Source organism: Theropithecus gelada, chromosome X (genome assembly GCF_003255815.1).
Source record: "Theropithecus gelada isolate Dixy chromosome X, Tgel_1.0, whole genome shotgun sequence".
Classification (NCBI taxonomy): Eukaryota; Metazoa; Chordata; class Mammalia; order Primates; family Cercopithecidae; genus Theropithecus; species Theropithecus gelada.
The window spans coordinates 45,824,160-45,842,392 of NC_037689.1; the positions used below are offsets into that span (position 1 = coordinate 45,824,160).

Here is an 18,233-nt window from a genome sequence, read left to right on the forward strand (position 1 = left end):
AGATGGTGAAACCCCGTCTCTACTAAAAACACACAAAAATTAGCCAGGCGTGGTGGTGGGTACCTGTAATCCCAGCTACTCGGGAGGCTGAGGCAGAAGAATCGCTGGAACCCAGGAGGTGGAGGCTGCAGTGAGCCGAGATTACACCACTGCACTCCAGCCTGGGCGAGAGTGAGATTCCATCTCAAAACCAAAAACCAAAAACCAAAAAAAAACCCAAAACAAAACAGGATTCCCCAGGGAAAGAGAGCAATAAAAACAAAAGGAAAAAAAAAATCAAAACATCAGAGACAAATGATTTACATAATTGATGTGGGGCTGATTATCACTAAACCAAAAATAATTAAGAAATATATTCTTGGCTGGGCGGGGGGTGGCTCATGCCTGTAATCCCAGCACTTTGGGAGGCCGAGGCAGGTGGATCATGAGGTCAGGAGTTCGAGACCAGCCTGGCCAAGATGGTTAAACCCTGTCTTTACTAAAAAACACAAAAATTAGCCAGGCGCAGTGGCGGGCACCTGTGTAATCCCAGCTACTCGGGAGGCTGAGGCAAGAGAATCGCTTGAACCCGGGAGGCGGAGTTTGCAGTGAGCCGAGATCGCACCACCGCACTCTAGCCTGGGCGACAGAGCAAGACTCCATCTCAAATTTTAAAAAACATTATATATATATACACACACATACTTTAGTTTCAATTATTTTTGCTATATCAATACATTCTGAGAATAAAAGATAAAAATCCACAAAACTGAATTCTCAGTTTCACAGCATTTTGGAGGAAAAAAAATGTCAGGCTGCTGTTATTCAAAGGCGCAAATGGGTTTATTTTTCAAATGGCATAAACAACCCTCCTTTGCAGATATTTTTATAACCAGGTCTAATAACTAAAGCTGAGGAACTATTTAACATGAAAGGTGACCAACCAAGTTTTCAGTGTGCTTTCTAGAAAAAAGAGAAGATGCAAGAAGTAAACAGAGCCCCAGAGGTAACCATGTGATTAGAAACCAATTAAGTTATTAAGCAATTACTAAAACTGCTCTATGACCTTTGGGCAAGAAAGGATCACAAGTGAAACTCTGATATAAAAATGAACATGCTTACATGCAAAAAAAGGGCAAGGCTGTTTCAGAGAAAGACTATTTTTAAGAGATGGTAAAATGTGCCCAGGGATGGTTGATCAATGTAGACAGAGGATTTATAGTCTACTTGTTTAGAAATGCCAAAATGATGTTTTTAGACACATAACATGTTTTCATTGTCAAATTTAGTTACTATTCACAGTAGAACAGGGAAAACCAGAAAGTAAGAGTAGGGAAGAAAATCACCATTAGGGCCTACTGGTTTTCAAGAGCTATTTTGTATGTCCTTGCTATATTTTAGAAGAATAAGAAACTCTATTAATGTATACCATGCAGAACTCTTCTCAATGCCAATTTCTGCATGTATTACTTAAATTTATTTTTAAAAAGAGATCTAGTCTGACTCGGTTCTGATTTAATTTGTGAAATGAAAAGCTACAGCAAACATGTAATATTTTGCATAAAATAATTATGCTTCAACTTTTAAAGTACTTTTAAAATAAAACTATTCTACTACCTACGTGGTTTATCTTTCACCCACAAAATGTATTTTAGAAAACCTAAATGCACAACAAATCAGGCTTCTTACACATAAAGTACTCTTATAAGTTATTCATTCTTGGCTCCTAACTAAGTCTGTGAATCTTATCTATAAAGACATACACTGCCTTAACTAAATGATGAGTACCGTCTATTGCTTTCAAACACACTAACCTTCTCAAAAACGCTGGTTGGGGTCATCAAGCAAAACCGGATATTCTGAATGATGGTATCGGTATGTCTCCAGCGTCTTCTATCATGCCGCAGCCAAGACTGCACAGCCTCATACAGCTCTATCTCTGGGAACCTGCTCAGATGATCATTATCCAAATAAGACATGAGCTTCTCAAAGCTCAGATAGGACAGAAAGTCAGGCCTAGACATGAGTGGCACAAAGTTGTCTAGCAGAAAGGCGTCCAACTTCTCCCTGACTCCCTCGATGTTTACGCCAAAATCATCTAAGAGTCTCATAATTTCTGCACAATTTTCTAGGCAGATCTTCGCTAAGAGAAAAGAGCAGCAGAACTTCACCACTTCTATAAGTTGAACATACATGGCTGCCTGAAGAATCTCATGAACGGTATTCATACTCAGCTCTATAGTACCGTAGTACATAAATTGCAGGACGTGGCTGAAACCAGTAGCTGTTAGACCTTTTAAATGAATTTTGTCCTGATCTCGTTCCCTCATGTCTGCAGTAAACATAATTCTGAAGTAGTCACTCTGGGTGGCCAAGAGTGCTTTATGGGCCTGGAACTGATGATCTTCAATAACCAGAGTGACATCAAGAAGCAATCCCTCCTCATACAGTGCTCTGAACCCAGCAGAGACACTGGTGTCATGGATGGAGGAACAGAATCCTTCCACGTCCCCTGCCATGAATCACCTGGAAAAAAAGTAATCAAAGACAACAATGTTAAACACTTCCATGCATTCAGAAGAGAATATTAACTTGGAGTTTTAACAATTTTTGCTATTATCTCAATTCCACTACCTAAGTCCAAAATGTACAAGTCCTTTGGGAGAAGACAAACTGAAGGTTTGCAGACTAATGTTTTTGGCTTTCCTACCTAAGGAAAAGAATCTATTAAAGATACATCAATAGTTCATGCCTGTAACCCCAGCACTTGGGGAGGCCAAGGCAGGAAGATCGCTTGAGCCCAGGAGTTGGAGACCAGCCTGGGCAAGATGGCAAATCTCTGTCTCTACGAAATAACAATAATAGTAATAAAAAGTAGCTGGGCATGGTGGCACACTGCCAGCAGCCCCAGCTACTTCAGAGGCTGAGGTGGGAGAATCCCTTGAGCCCACGAGTTTGAGGCTACAGTGAGCTATCATAGCACCACTGCACTCCAGCCTGGGCAACAGAGCAACACCCTATCTCTTAAAAATATGTACATATGTCAGGCAAGCGCGGTGGCTCACACCTGTAATCCCAGCACTTTGGGAGGCTGAGGTGGGTGGATCACCTGAGGTCAGGAGTTCAAGACCAGCCTGACCAATATGGTGAAACCCCGACTCTACTAAAAATACAAAAAGCAGCCAGGTGTGGTGGCATGCACCTGTAGTCCCAGCTACTCAGGAGACTAAGACAGGAGAATCGCTTGAGCTCGGGAGGTGGAGGTTGCAGTGAGCCGAGATCACGCCACTGCACTCCAGCCTGGGAGACAGAGCGAGACTCCGTCTCAAAAAAAAAAAATAAAAAATAAAAATAAATAAATAAATAAATATATATACATAAAAATATATATGCGCACACACACATATATATGTCAAACAATGGTAAATTGTTATCTTACAAATAATATATGCCTATTCCATTGATTTCATACTGTTAATCAAATATACTTTAAATATGTTCCAAAATTAGCAACATAAAAAGGATTTCACAGCCAAACACTAAATTATGAGAAAAGAGACAAAAATGAAACTAAAAAGTATACCTGAAAACTCCTAGAAATTTACCTAAAGGAAATATTCAAATAAATAGCCAAGTTGTACATATAAGGTTTTTCTATCTAGGCTTATTATTAAAAAATTAGAAACTATTCAAAAGTCCAATAACAAATTATTAAAACATGATACGGTCCTACAATAAATTACTTTAACAATTTAAAATGATGCCAACAGTTTAACTATTTTTACAAAGAATATTTACCAGATGTTGTATGGAAAAAAAAAGCAAGTGACCGCAGTATACTGAGTACATCTTCAAAAACTAAACACACATATTATTTGTTAGCTGAGAAAAAGTCTGGAGAAATATGTACCAAAATAATGTCCCTGGGTAGTGGGTTTTCAGGAGAGGCTTTCTTTTCATTTACCTCATTACCCTTACTTTGAAAAACAATAATGATGTGATGCATATATATTTAAAAATACAAATATATAATTTTAAAGGAAATTAAACCAAATCTTTCCGTATCAGAGAAATGAAGGTGAAACAGCAGAGAACTATAATTAGATCTCTTAAATACAGCAGAATAAACTAATTCAGTCTACTTTTTTGTTTTTTTGGGGACGGACTCTAGCTCTGTCGTCCAGGCTGGAGTGCAGTGACATAATCTCGGCTCACTACAACCTCTGCCTCCTGGGTTCAAGCGATTCTCATGCCTCAGCCTCCCAAGTAGCTGGGTCTACAGGCACCTGCCACACATCCAGCTAATTTTTCTATTTTTAGCGAAGACGGGTTTCGCCATGTTGGCTAGGCTCGTCTGAAACTCCTGGTCTCAGGTGATCCATCTGGCTCGGCCTCCCAAAGTGGTGGGGTTACAGGCATGAGCCACTGCGCCCAGTCACTAATTCAGTCTACTGGGCTATTTATGAAGCAAATTAATTTTCTCCTTTTTACATACCCCCTCCCAGGCCATCTATCTTCTTAATTCTCATCCTTACACACCTCCCAGCTTCTTCCCCAATGACCCATCCTCCATCCCTGAATTCCCTCCCAAACCTTTCCACTGTGCCCCGTGGAACCTTACTTCAATGTAAACAAACTCCCCTACATGCTCAGGTTGGTCACAGAAAGTTCCCTCCTCAACTTTATTTAAATGAGACATAGTTTTCCTAAAAGTCACAGCTTCCAGGCCTCCTGCCTCCAACCTCTATCCCTACTCCCACGCATGTTAGGAAAAAAAAAAAAAAGCTGTTAGAGCTTACAGACCTACTTTCCAAGCTTTCTCTCTCTTAGCTTTTTATTGTTCTTTTTCTAAAATCTGGCCTTTTGTTCAGATAAAAATTCATCTTCTGTCACCCCTTATCACTTCCATACACATCTTCTGATCAATCACTCTCAAACATTTGATGAAGACTTCAACACCTGAGCCAGGCACAGTGGCTCACATCTGTAATCCCAGCACTTTGGGAGGCTGAGGCAGGAGGATCACTTGAGGTCAAGAGTTCAAGACCAGCCTGGGCAACATGGTAAAACCTTGTCTCTACTAAAAATACAAAAATTAAAGGCCAGGCATGGTGGCTCATGCCTGTAATCCCAACACTTTGGGAGGCCGAGGTGGGTGGATCACCTGAGGTCAGGAGTTTGAGACCAGCCTGGCCAACATGGTGAAACCCCATCTCTACTAAAAATATAAAAATTAACCAGGCGTGGTGACGGGCCCCTGTAATCCCAGCTACTCAGGAGACTAAGGCAGGAGAATCGCTTGAACCCAGGAGGCAGAGGTTGCAGTGAACCAAGATTGCGCCACTGCACTCCAACCTGGGCGACAACAGTGAAACTCCGTCTCAAAATAAATAAAATAAAAAACAAATACAAAAATTAGCTGCACATGGTAGTGGGTGCCTGTAGTCCTAGCTACTCTGGAGGCTGAGACAGGAGAAATCTCCTGAACTCAGGAGGTGGAGGTCACAGTGAGCCAAGACTGCACCACTGCACTCTAGCCTGGGCAACAGAGCTAGACTCCATTTCAAAAAAAAAAAAAAAAAAAAAAGGCGGGGGCAGGCGCAGTGGCTCATGCCCGTAACCCCAGCACTTTGGGAGGCCTAGGAGGGCGGATCGCCTGAGGTCAGGAGTTCAAGACCAGCCTGGTCAACATGGCAAAACCTCGTCTCCACTAAAAATACAAAAATTAGCCACGCGTGGTGGCTGGCACCTGTAATCCCAGCTACTTGGGAAGCTGAGGCAGGAGAATCGCTGGAACCCGGGAGGCGGAGGGTGCAGTGAGCCAAGATCACGCCACTGTACTCCAGCCTGGGAGACAGAGCAAGATTCCATCACAAAAAAAAAAAAAAAAAAAAAAAAAAAGACTTCAACACCTGGCTAAGTCATCTTTCACACCTCTTCAATGTTCACATAAGATCACCCATCCAAAAACTGTAAGTCAAAACTACCTGACCATCTCAACTGTACAACCTCCCCACTTATTCCACTGCAAACCCTACTCCCACCCCACTTGGACCTGTCCCTGATCCAGAACTGGTCTACATCTGAAATCTTAACTGTCAACTTCTCACTTAACCCTCCTACTCTCCTTTCACTTGGTCTATCATCTAACTTTACCCTCTGTCCTTCTCCAGTTTAGACCTTCCCATATCAGAGCAACCACTTTCTAACTAGGGCCTTCATCCCTTAACTCTTTGCCTGTCCTCCATCCCTGCCCTGCTAAACAAAAACTATGCTGACTGACCCTTTGATCTTGGGCCAATCTTCAGTGCCTCTGGGCAGTTTCATCCACCGAATAGTTGTGAGGCATTCCCTGCTGATATAACACTGATGCACTATGAAAGATGTTCCCAAACTAAGAACAACAGATATGGACAAATCTCTGGGATACTGCAGCCATTTTTTAAGCACCTTCTAGAATACCTCATGACTTGGGATCATATGTTGGAGGTATTTGCTAGAACACGATCTATAAACCACACCAGCCTAAAAGAGCACTAAGGATGTGGCAGCCAACATCTACGGCTCTGAATTTCCACCAGTGACACTGCAGGACCTAATCTCCCAAGTTCTGTCCTTCCCCTGGTTAGGTGTTTGGATGGACCCCGAGCCGTCCAGAGAAGCAGCTGGCACTGCAGTCAACTGCTGTCACTTGTTCTACCTCCTTCTTCAGGGAGGCTGTCACTGCCAGTGTTACCACTCTGTCAGTGCCCTCCCATTTCATTTACTAAAAGGAAGAGCCCTTCTGTGTGCCAGGTACTGTGTTAGGTATGGAGGTAAGTGCCATTTGGGAATCCCTCTGTACTCTGGGTTTGGCTGAGCCCTCAGTTGCCGAGAAGGAAAAGGTGGCATCTATGTACGCACTAAAACGATGCCACTTCTCCACTCTCATGAATAAACTATCACTAGATTTACTACTTTGTTTTATTAATATGTTGTCCATGATACCCTTTATTCAACTTCCTGACAGATTAACCCATTTATTCAATAGTTATCCCAGCCCAAAGTCATCTCAAAACAAAACAAAACAAAAAACCCTTTCTAATAAATAAGAAAAGGCAGGCATGGTGGCTCATGCCTATAATCTCAGCACTTTGGGAGGCTGAGGTAGGAGGATTGCTTGAGGCCAGAAGTTCGGGACCAGCCTCGGCAACATAGTGAGACAGTCTCTTTAAAATAAAAAAAAAAAAAAAAAGCGGGGGGGCGGGGGGCCAGGCACTGTGGCTCATGCCTGTAATCCCAGCACTTTGGGAGATGGAGGCAGGCAGATCACAAGGTCAGGAGTTCCAGGCCAGCCTGGCCAACATGGTGAAACCCCATCTCTACTAAAAATACAAAAATTAGCCAGGCGTGGTGGCACATGCCTGTAACCACAACTACTTGGGAGGCTGAGGCACGAGAACTGTTTGAACCTGGGAGGTGGAGGTTGCAGTGAGCCAAGATTGTGCTACTGCACTCTAGCCTGGGCAACAGAGCAAGACTTCGTCTCAAAAAAAAAAAAAAAATCTGGGCACGGTGGCTCACATCTGTAGTCCCGCCTACTCGGGAGGCTGAGGTGAGAGAATCACCTGAGTCCAGGAAGTTGAGGCTGCAGTGAGCCATGATTATGCCACTGCATTTCAGCCTGGATGACATAGTGAGACCCTGTCTCAAAAAAAGAAAAAAGAAAAAGAGTGTAAAAGGATAGAATGCCAAAAACATTAAAACGGTAGAGTAGGCCAAGTGCGGTGGCTCACGCCTGTAATTCCAGCATTTTGGGAGACCAAGGTGGGCGGATTGCTTGAGGTCAGGAGTTCGAGACCAGCCTGGCCAACATGGCGAAACCCTGTCTCTACTAAAAATACAAAAATTAGCTGGGTGTGGTGGCAGGTGACTGCAATCACAGTTACTTGGGTGGGGGGAGCCTGAGGCAGGGGAATCGCTTGAACCTGGGAGGTGGAGCTTGCAGTGAGCTGAGATTGTACCACTGCACTCCAGCCTGGATGACAGAGCAAGACCCTGTCTCAAAAAAATAAAAAATAAAAAAATGGCAGATAAATAAAAATAGATAAATAAAAATAGATAAATAAAACAGGTAGTTTTACTTTTATCCCTTCCTATTTGCTAATCTGTGTTTTCTAATCTATTTCCAATAAAAGTGTATTATTGCTTTTTAAAAAGTTCATAAAAATCTCTTTAAAAGGCCCTAATTGGTCCAATTCAGAGGTTACATTCTAGTCCCCATTTCCCTGGATCCTTCTGTAGCATAAATTATGCTCAGCTCATCACACTCTCAGCTCCATGATACTGTGTTCCTGATTCTCTTCCTAGTCCTGGGCTGCTCATTTCTCAATCTCCTTCATGATGAGCTCACTTTTCTTGAGCTACCCTTTAAACATTCCCCAGGATTCTGTTCTTGCCTCTTTTCTCATCTAAATACTATGTCTCCCTAAATGAGCTCACCTAAATCCATGGTTTCTACTTATATGCCCTTTCACCAATACCTTGATAATCTCTGTCCAGATCTCCATCCTTACTCCAGTCCATATATATGTGGAATCAACTGCCTAGCAGACACTTCTGGGTGCTCCATTTTGGGATGATCCCATTTTGACATCTCAAAAGCAACATGTCTAAACAATCATAATTCTATTCTGCCCCCACATCAGATTTTTCAGTATTCCCCATCTTCTCAAGAGGTCAAGAGGTATTTGAGGTTCCCTCTTTCCTCCCTTCTCTCCCCTAACCTACCTTTAAGTCCTCCTGATTCTACCACATTAAAGGTTCACTTATCTAAGACCGCAAAGTATGTAAAAGATGAAATTAATAACAAATTTTTATTAGTACTCCACTAATTGAAAGCTGTATCATTTCATTTGGAAAAGTAGAACACAAGAGGGCTATCTATAATGTGGGAAAAAATAAATTCTGGAAACTATAATCAATGCTTGGCAAAACACCTTTACTAATACATTTAAGATCAAAGTAAGCTACAAGTTTGGTCTTGTTTATCTGAACTACTGATTTAGTTTTTAGAGACAGAGTCTTGCTATGTTCCCCAGGCTGGAGTGCAGTGGTGCAATCTCCACTCACTGCAACCTCCAGCTTCTGGGTTCAAGCGATTCTCCTACCTCAGCCTCCCAAGTAGCTGGGGTTAGAGATACGTGCCACTAGGCTCAGCTAATTTTTTTTTTTTTTATTTTGAGTAGAGAAAGGGTTTCATCTCGTTGGCCAGCTGGTCTCAACTCCTGACCTCAAGAGATCTGCCTGCCTAGGCCTCCCAAAATGCTGGGATTACAGGCATAAGCCACCACGCCCAGGCTTGAATTATTTTTAAACGTAAAATTTATGAGCTTAGAATTTTCCTACACACACAAATGCATACTGGGAACAAAAGGAATCTCATACAGTGTGGTGTTTGAATAACCAGTCTAAGAGGGCTATCAACATCACACTAATTACCAGTTTTCCAAATAATTAGAATAGGGCTGGGTGTGGGGCTCACACCTGTAATCCCACACTTTGGGATGCCAAGGCGGGAGGATTGCTTGAGCCCAGGAGTTTGAGACAAGCCTAAGCAACATAGTGCGTTCCCATCTCTAAAAAAAGTAGTAATAGAAAAAAAAAAAAAAATAGAATTAAAAACAACAAATTAAACCGGATGAAAAATTTGACATTACATTTTTTTTTCAGGATCATTATGGTCACCAACGATCACTCTGCCTTGTCATGCTGTATTGGTCTGCAGGGAGTGGTGGCTTGTGCCTGTAATCCAAGCAACTCAGGAGGCTGAGGCGGGAGGATCACTTGAAAGAACAGCCTGAGAAACAAAGATCCTATCTCTAACAAAATTTAAAAAAAAAAAAAAAAAAAAAATCTGCCGGGCACAGTGGCTCACACCTGTAATCCCAGCACTTTGGGAGGCCGAGGCAGGCAGATCACAAGGTCAGGAGATCGAGACCATCCTGGTTAACACGGTGAAACCCCGTCTCCACTAAAAATACAAAAAATTAGCTGGGTGTGGTGGTGGGTGCCTGTAGTCCCAGCTACTCGGGAGGCTCAGGCAAGAGAATGGCGTGAACCCGGGAGGCAGAGCTTGCAGTGAGCCGAGATGGCGCCACTGCACTCCAGCCTGGGCGACAGAGCGAGACTCCGTCTCAAAAAAAAAAAAAAATAAATAAAAATAAAATAAAATAAAAATAAAAATAAAAATAAAAAAAAAATCAAATGGGCATGGTGGCATGCACCTACAGTCTCAGCTACTCGGGAGGCTGAGGCAGGAATTTCAGGCTACAGTGAGCCATGATCATGCCACTGCTTTCCAGCCTGGGCAGTAGAACAAGACCCAAATCTAAAAGAAAAAATAAAGATTTATTGGTCACATTTAATGAAGATTTAATAATAGAAGGCTGGAATATTAGTGTTCATATACTTGAGAGTAAACTACTTTGTGTTTCATTAATCTGTTATTTTGACAATGCCTAAAAATACCATACTTCATGTCAAAGTCACCCTCTCTGTTCAACAGTTAATCACTACCTGAAAAGGTCTAAAACAGTTAATATTCACATTTCTGAAAAATACTCCATCTAAATTTATAAAAGGAGAAACTATGCTTTCTCAAAAAAACAAAAAACAAAAAACAAAAAACCAACAATCAAGGTTCCAGATACTTACTATGGTGGAAATATTATAAGGCAGAGAAGCAGCGGGGGAAAAAACAGGAGGAGGAGGAAGAGGATTGGTAAACTGTGAGTCAAAAGACCCCAAAAACATATGTAAAGACAGCTCCTGCCTGAGTACACAGCACTCTCCTCTGGGCACCCAGCCTGCCGAGAGGGATTCCTAGCAGGCAGCCTCCCACTCTGTGATCCTGGCCACGGTCACTCATGGTCATACAGGAGTGGGAAATATGAATCAAGATGAACAGAAACTTAGCAAAGGCGAGGGGAGAGAAGAGAGAAACAGAGAAAAAGAGAGAGACGTGTATTGACTGTGTATGACGGGAACTGGAACATGTCAAAGAGCAGCTGTGGGCACCCACTTCTGTCTGCCATGTGGGCTGAAGATCAGAGAAAGGCAGTCAACTGAGAAAGAATAAAGCCAAAAGGAGGACAGGGAGCGTTCCTGAACACCTCATTCTCCCAGTCGCTAGACCCAGTTCTATGTCTGCCCTTGGGTTCTGAGAGAGCCTTACATTCTTAGAATAAATTCTTCCTCTTTACTACCTTAGGTTGATTTTTCCTACTTATAACCAAGGGTCCTAACTAATAGTTTTAGAACAGAAATACTATGTTACTCAAACTTTCTTGGCCTTCTCTCTGCATCTGTAAAAACAAGAGCACTAGACATAATCTCTAAAATATTAATTTTTAGTCCTAAAATTCTCATTCTTTTCATATGATTTTGTAAATATGCAATGCACTAAATACGCATGCCAGTTAAATAAACCATAGTTACTTTTAAAGTATCAGCAATGCATTTGTGAAGTTTACCTGATCTAAACAGACTTCTAAAACTAATCTGCGATAGCCGAGACATATGCAGTAACTTATTTTCTACCTAAAAAGCTCAGTGCATTTATTGATAAGACTAACAACTTTAGAGCAGCAGCAGTATTTTACTTTTATGGTAACCGTGTATTAAGTAGAAAACAGTGAAATACTCAGTGATTAAGTGACTAACATGATAGTCTCTAGACGGAAGTAGTAAGTAAGGGTATAGGTCTGGAGTCAGATGCCTAGGTTTGAAGCACGGTTTTACCTCTTATTAGCTCTGTGACATTGGGGCAAGCTACTCAGCCTCTCTGTGCTCTAAAATGTAAAATCTGGACCAGATGCGGTGGCTCACGCCCATAATCCCAGCACTTTGGGAGGCCGAGGTGGGCAGATCACCTGAGGTCAGGAGTTCTAGACCAGCCTGGCCAATGTGGTGAAACCCTGTCTCTACTACAAATACAAAAATTAGCCAGGTGTGGTGGCTGGCACCTGTAATCCCAGCTACTTGGGAGGCTGAGGCAGGAGAATCGCTTGAACCTGGGAGGCGGAGGTTGCAGTGAGCCGAGATCAGTTCATTGCATTCTAACCTGGGCAACAAGAGTAAAACTCCATCTCAAATTGATCAATTAATTTAAAAAGTATAAAATTGAAAACTTTAAAATTGGGGTACTTCAGGCCAGGCGCAGTGGCTCACACTTGTAATCCCAGCACTTTGGGAGGCCAAGGCAGGTGGATCACAAGGTCAGGAGATCGAGACCATCCTGGCTAACATGATGAAACCCCCGTCTCTACTAAAAATACAAAAAAATTAGCCTGACATGGTGGCGGGTGCCTGTAGTCCCAGCTACTCGGGAGGCTGAGGCAGGAGAATGGCGTGAACCCGGGAGACGGAACTTGCAGTGAGCCGAGATGGCGCCACTGCACTCCAGCCTGGGTGACAGAGTGAGACTCTGTCTCAAAAAAAAAAAAAATTGGGGTACTTGGACAGGTGCGGTGGCTCACGCCTGTAATCCCAGCTACTCGGGAGGTTGAGGTGGGAGAACTGCTTGAACCCACGAGGTGGAGGTTGTGGTGAGCAGAGATCGCACCACTGCACTCCAGCCTGGGCAACAGAGTGAGACCCTGTCTCAAAAAAAAAAAAAAAAATTGGGGTACTAATATTAATAGAACCTACCTTACAGGTTGCTGTGAGGATTAAATGAATTAAAGGATGTAAAGCACTCAGAACGGTGCATGGACCTTAAGTACACTGTAACATTAAGGTTTATTATCATGCCCCTTCATGTTGCGCTACTAGAGCCAAAATAGTAGGCCTGATCTAGTTAACTCTGAAGAAACTCCCCAGCCCACCTTTTGAGTATAGTTTCTCAGGACTCAGGACCCAGGTCAACTCTAACTCCACAGATAAAGACTGTAATGTCCACGGGTGAACTGACTTTTTATTCAAGGTCATAGAACTAGTAGTTAGAAATAAAGTTAAGACTAGATTCTAGCGTAGGCAACATATCAAAACCCTGTCTCTACAAAAATTATCTGGGCGTGGCAGTGTGTGCCTGTAGTCTCAGCTACTTGGGAGGCTGAGGCAGGAAAATTGCCTGAGCCCAGGAGGCAGAGGTTGCAGTGAGCTGAGATGGTGCCATTGCACTCCAGCCTGGGCAACAGAGTAAGAGCCTGTCTCAAAAAAAAAAAAGATTAGATTCTATTTGCAAAAAATACAAAATAGTGTGGTCGGAAAGAGCAAAACCTCTGAAATCAGAGTGCTTACTAGTACTTACTGTGTGACCTAGAAAAATGTTGTTAACTTCCTAATCTTGGTTTCCATCCATACATTACTAATAATCATCATCGTCATCTTATTATCAAGTTAGGGTGGTGAATAAATGAATTAACGTTAAGTGAGAACCCTCAATCTCCTCTCTACCAATCCCATGCCTCCCTAAGGTTTATCATAATGCAGATTGATAACAGATCTGGGTCAGGTGTGGTGGCTCACGTCTGTAATCCCACCACTTTGGGAAGCCAAGATGGGCATATTACTTGAGCCCAGGAGTTCGAGGCCAGCCTGGGCAATGTGGCGAAACACCATCTCTACTAAAAACACAAAAATTAGTGAGATGTGGTGGTGTGTGACTGTAGTCCCAGCTACTCAGGAGGCTGAGGTCAGAGGATAAACTGAGCCCGGGAGGCCAAGGTTGCATTGAGCTATAATCCACCAGTGAACTTCAGCCTGGGCAACAGAGTGAGACCATGTCTCAAAAAAAAAAAAAAAAAAAAACTGTGTACGTAACTCTTTACCTGGGTGCAGCAGCCTCATGCCTGTAATCCCAACATTTTGGGAGACAAGGCATGAGGATCACTTGATACAGGAGTTCAAGACCAGCCTGGGGCCGGGCGCGGTGGCTCAAGCCTGTAATCCCAGCACTTTGGGAGGCCGAGACGGGCGGATCACGAGTTCAGGAGATCGAGACCATCCTGGCTAGCACGGTGAAACCCCGTCTCTACTAAAATACAAAAAAAATTAGCCGGGCGAGGTGGCGGGCGCCTGTACTCCCAGCTACTCGGGAGGCTGAGGCAGGAGAATGGCGTGAACCCGGGAGGCGGAGCTTGCAGTGAGCTGAGATCCGGCCACTGCACTCCAGCCTGGGCAACAGAGCCAGACTCCGTCTCAAAAAAAAAAAAAAAAAAAAGACCAGCCTGGGCAATGTGGCTGGACCTCTTCTCTACAAAAAAATTTTTTAAAAAATAGCAGAGCTTGGTGGCATGCTCCTGTGGCCCCAGCTACTTGGGAGGCTGAGGCAGGAAAATCTCTAGAGCTGAAGATATCGAGGCTGCAGTGAACCACGATGAAGCCACTGCATTCCAGCCGGGGCGACAGAACAAGGCCCTGTCTCTAAAAAGAAATGTAAGTACAGAATTACATCAATTTAAGGAAGAAAACTATTATAAGAACTACTTTGCAATGGCAGAGACAGCGGCGGCAGCAGCAGCATGCTCAACAAGAAGTGCGTAGCCCCATTCTCCCAAAAGAAAACGAATCATTGTAAAACACAAAAACCTTAAATAAGAACTCTTTAAATCAGTGAGTGCTGGAGGAAAAATTTAAGAGGCTTTGAGAAAAAAACATTTACTGACAAAATGTTCAATGTACAAAAATTCTGTATCCTTACTTTTCACATATAGGTTTATCAACATTTTATACATGGCCTTCAGAATTTCAAATGGTAGGGTTTTTTTTTCCCCAAGAGGGGAACCAACCTAAATTAGACCAAATGACAAAGCATACTTATACTACCAGGAAAGAAATACTGAAGAATGTATCTTGTTTCATAAACTTGGTACTGACTAAAGAAAAGAAAGCCTCACATTTTTGTGCCTAAGAATGAACAGTATAGGGATTCTCAAAGCATGATCTGGGGACAAGTGAATCCAGTTGTCCTAAAAGATTCCAGTCCCCACTAAAGGGGCTTCCCAATGTCAAAATTATTATCAAAATAATTTTTTAAAAGTTATTGGTCAGCCAGGCACGGTGGCTCACATCCACGATCTTAGCACCTTGGGAGGTAGAGGTGAGCTGATCACTTGAGCTCAGGAGTTCGAAACCAGCCTGGTCAATATGGTGAAACCCTGTCTCTACTAAAAAATACAAAACTTAGCCAGGGGTGGTGGCATGTGCCTCTAATCCCAGCTACTCAGGAGGGTGAGACATGAGAATTGCTTGAACCCGGGAGGCAGAGGTTGCAGTGAATGAAGATTGTGCCACTGCACTCCAGCCTGGGCGACAGAGCAAGACTCCTTCTCAAAATAAATACACAAATAAAGAATAGTTATTTGTCTTTTTCACTTTCATTCTGTTTTCCAGAGGTTTACACATGGTATGTGATATTGCAACAGACTGAATGCAGAAGCTGATGAGAAGCTCATTGGCTTTTATTAAGCCAGACATTAAAGAGATTTGCAAAAATTTAAAACAATGCTAATCTTTTCACCAAGTTATTAACTGTTTTAGAAAAGTTATTCTTCATAAAAAAAAAAAAAAAGTTATTTAGGTTACCATGTAACAGACCTAAAAAGATTAAGATTCTATTTCCAAAAAATACAAAATAGTGTGGTCGGAAAGAGCAACACCTCTGAAATCAGAGTGCTTACTAGTACTTACTGTGTGACCTAGAGAAATGTTGTTAACTTCCTAATCTTGGTTTGTATTTGTTTATTTTTTGAGACAGTCTCACTCTGCACCCAGGCTGGAGTACAGTGGCATGATCTCTGCAACCTCTGCCTCAGGGGTTCAAGCGATTCTCCTGCCTCAGCCTCCTGAGTAGCTGGGACACAGGTGCCCACCACCACGCCTGGCTCATTTTTGTATTTTTAGTAGAGACCGGGTTTCACCAAGTTGCCCAGGCTGGTCTTGAACTCCTGGCCTCAAGTGATCCACCTGCCTCGGCCTCTCAAAGTGGTGGGATTACAGGTATGAGAAACCAAGCCTGGCCCCCACTAATTTTTTAAGAGTAAAAAGAAGTCCTGAGACCACAGGTTTGAGAACTGAAAGTATAAGAGATAAGTGACCACACACATGCACGCACAAACCTCAACCTCTTCCTACTCCTACCTGTGCCCTGGAAGACTATTACTGCTATTTATGTCACAGAAATTTTGAACACTTCAAACTCTCTAGTGACCAGTAAAAAAAGAAGTTTGGTGGGGGTACAACTGGACAGGAAATTAAAGGCAAATAAATTAAATGCTTCCTTTTCAGTTATAAGGCTGCCATTCTGATGTGAAGGCAAAATTCTAGGCAATTAATTAAAAGACATTTCAAAATTAACCTCTATGTTTATGCCATAAGCAATAATTTATTGCTTTCACATTCCTTCCACAGCTGCTTGAAAATTCATACAAAAGCTTAACGTATTCAATGCAAAAGCTAGATTCTCAGAGGTTGATATACTTATCTTCAATGAAAAATTTAAATAATTTCATACTATCTTCATCCCCAAACTGGTCTCCTACCAAAATTGATGCCTATGCAGAAAATGCCACAGTTGCATACTGAAAAGAGAATGCAAAGGCTTACTACGGATAAAAACAGAATTAATTTCTGAGTCATAACATTTCTCACTTCTGTAACCTATAAAGCAAAAAAATGTAAATTCGACAATCTCAAAGCAGCCAACTTCTCAACTCAACATACCAATCTAAAACAAAAGACAAATTTAAAGACAGACTAAATTTTTAGCTCTATTAGCGGTCACTTTACTCTCAATACACCACTCAAATTGAAAACTCTAATATGGGAGGAGCAGTTGTGTAAGTTAACTTTAATGTGTTTAATACTGGAAATTCTTGCTTGTCATCAAAATATTTTTATAACTCAGGACCAAACTGCAAATGACCATTTAACTAAGCTATTAGGAGGGCCCTGGGTCCTCCAGCCTCCAGACTGGCACCAAATTACTTCATTTTTCAGGTATGTTTAGCATTTAGTCATCCTATAATACAAGAACCCTTATAAGAAAAAAACACTCCTGCATGAATGCTATTTTTCATCAGAAGACTTTAATTTAATGCTTCTCTGCTTATTCCACACTATGACTAGTAGTAGTCCAAGAGTGATGTCATGGAAAACAGCTTCCCTTAGCCTTTAGAGATTGGATCCAGTGAGAATTCTAGGAAAAGCCTCTACTGGGGAATAAAACCCCAAATCATCTAAGTTCTATTCTAACATGAAATCACAAATACTGTAATGTTAGCCTTTCAGTTCCTCATAAGAATTATACAACCAAACTAAATATTTTGGAAGGTCTTGCTGTTATGATATAGATTTCCTGCAAATCATTAAAGTATGATATATATCATTAACTAAATTCAAAGATCTTATCAGAGCAAAGAATATTTTTTTCTATCCATTCTTGTATGTTTCAGTGATTGAGCCTGATGGGTTTTAAGGGTCTTACATTAAAAACAGAAAACCTGACAACATATTTTGCCTTTCCTAATTTCTTGTTTCCAAAGTTAAAATTTCAAATTCTGAAAAGGCCTTCCACTTTTGGACCAGCAGCAATACAACATATACCCTTGGCAGAGATGAACTATGAGAGCCTTTCCAATGATTCTTAAAATGGCAATAATAATAATAATCTTATATTACTATCTCCCTTGGTGCTGCTGTTCCTTGAAAACCAGCTACACTCCCAACTTAAGGCCTCTCTACACCCTGTTCCCTCCGCCAGGATCACACTATCCCCAGATATATATGGTTCCCTTAGGGTCTTTTGTGTCATTTCAGTGAGGCCTTCCTCAAACACCCTCTTTTAATGTTGCAAAACTCCGTCTGCCCCATCAACCAGACAATCCCCATGCTCCTCCACTTTATTTTTCTCTGCAGTATACTAAATGGCAATACAGGCTATCCATTTTACTTAGTTTCCTTTCTGCTTCAATTTGGCGGTTTCGCTTCATTGACTGTTATATCTCCAGCACCTAAAACAGTGCTTGGCACATAATAAGTGCTTAATAAATACTTGTTGGAAAGACGGATAAATTTAATCCTCACAACCTTCCATGTTTTGTATCCATCCCTGACTTAAAGATGAGAACATCAAAGCTCAGAGGTTAGGTAACTTGCCCAAGGCTATATAATTATTAGAAAGTTGTGAAGTTGGGGTCCGCCTGACTTCAGAGCCTTCCTGATTAAACACTGTTCTACAATGCCTCACCCATTGCTCCATCTTTCATTTCTCT

General features: G+C 42.0%; 1 protein-coding gene across 1 annotated transcript in view; it reads right to left on the bottom strand.

Annotated features, from left to right (window-relative positions):
- Window positions 1-18,233, bottom strand: part of KLHL15 (kelch like family member 15) — a 49,137-nt gene that overhangs the window by 25,554 nt on the left and 5,350 nt on the right. Inside the window, exon 3 of the mRNA XM_025373623.1 lies at window positions 1,794-2,505. Coding sequence (XP_025229408.1) covers window positions 1,794-2,498 — 705 coding nt within the window. The 5' untranslated portion in view covers window positions 2,499-2,505. The remainder of the gene's footprint in view (window positions 1-1,793; window positions 2,506-18,233) is intronic.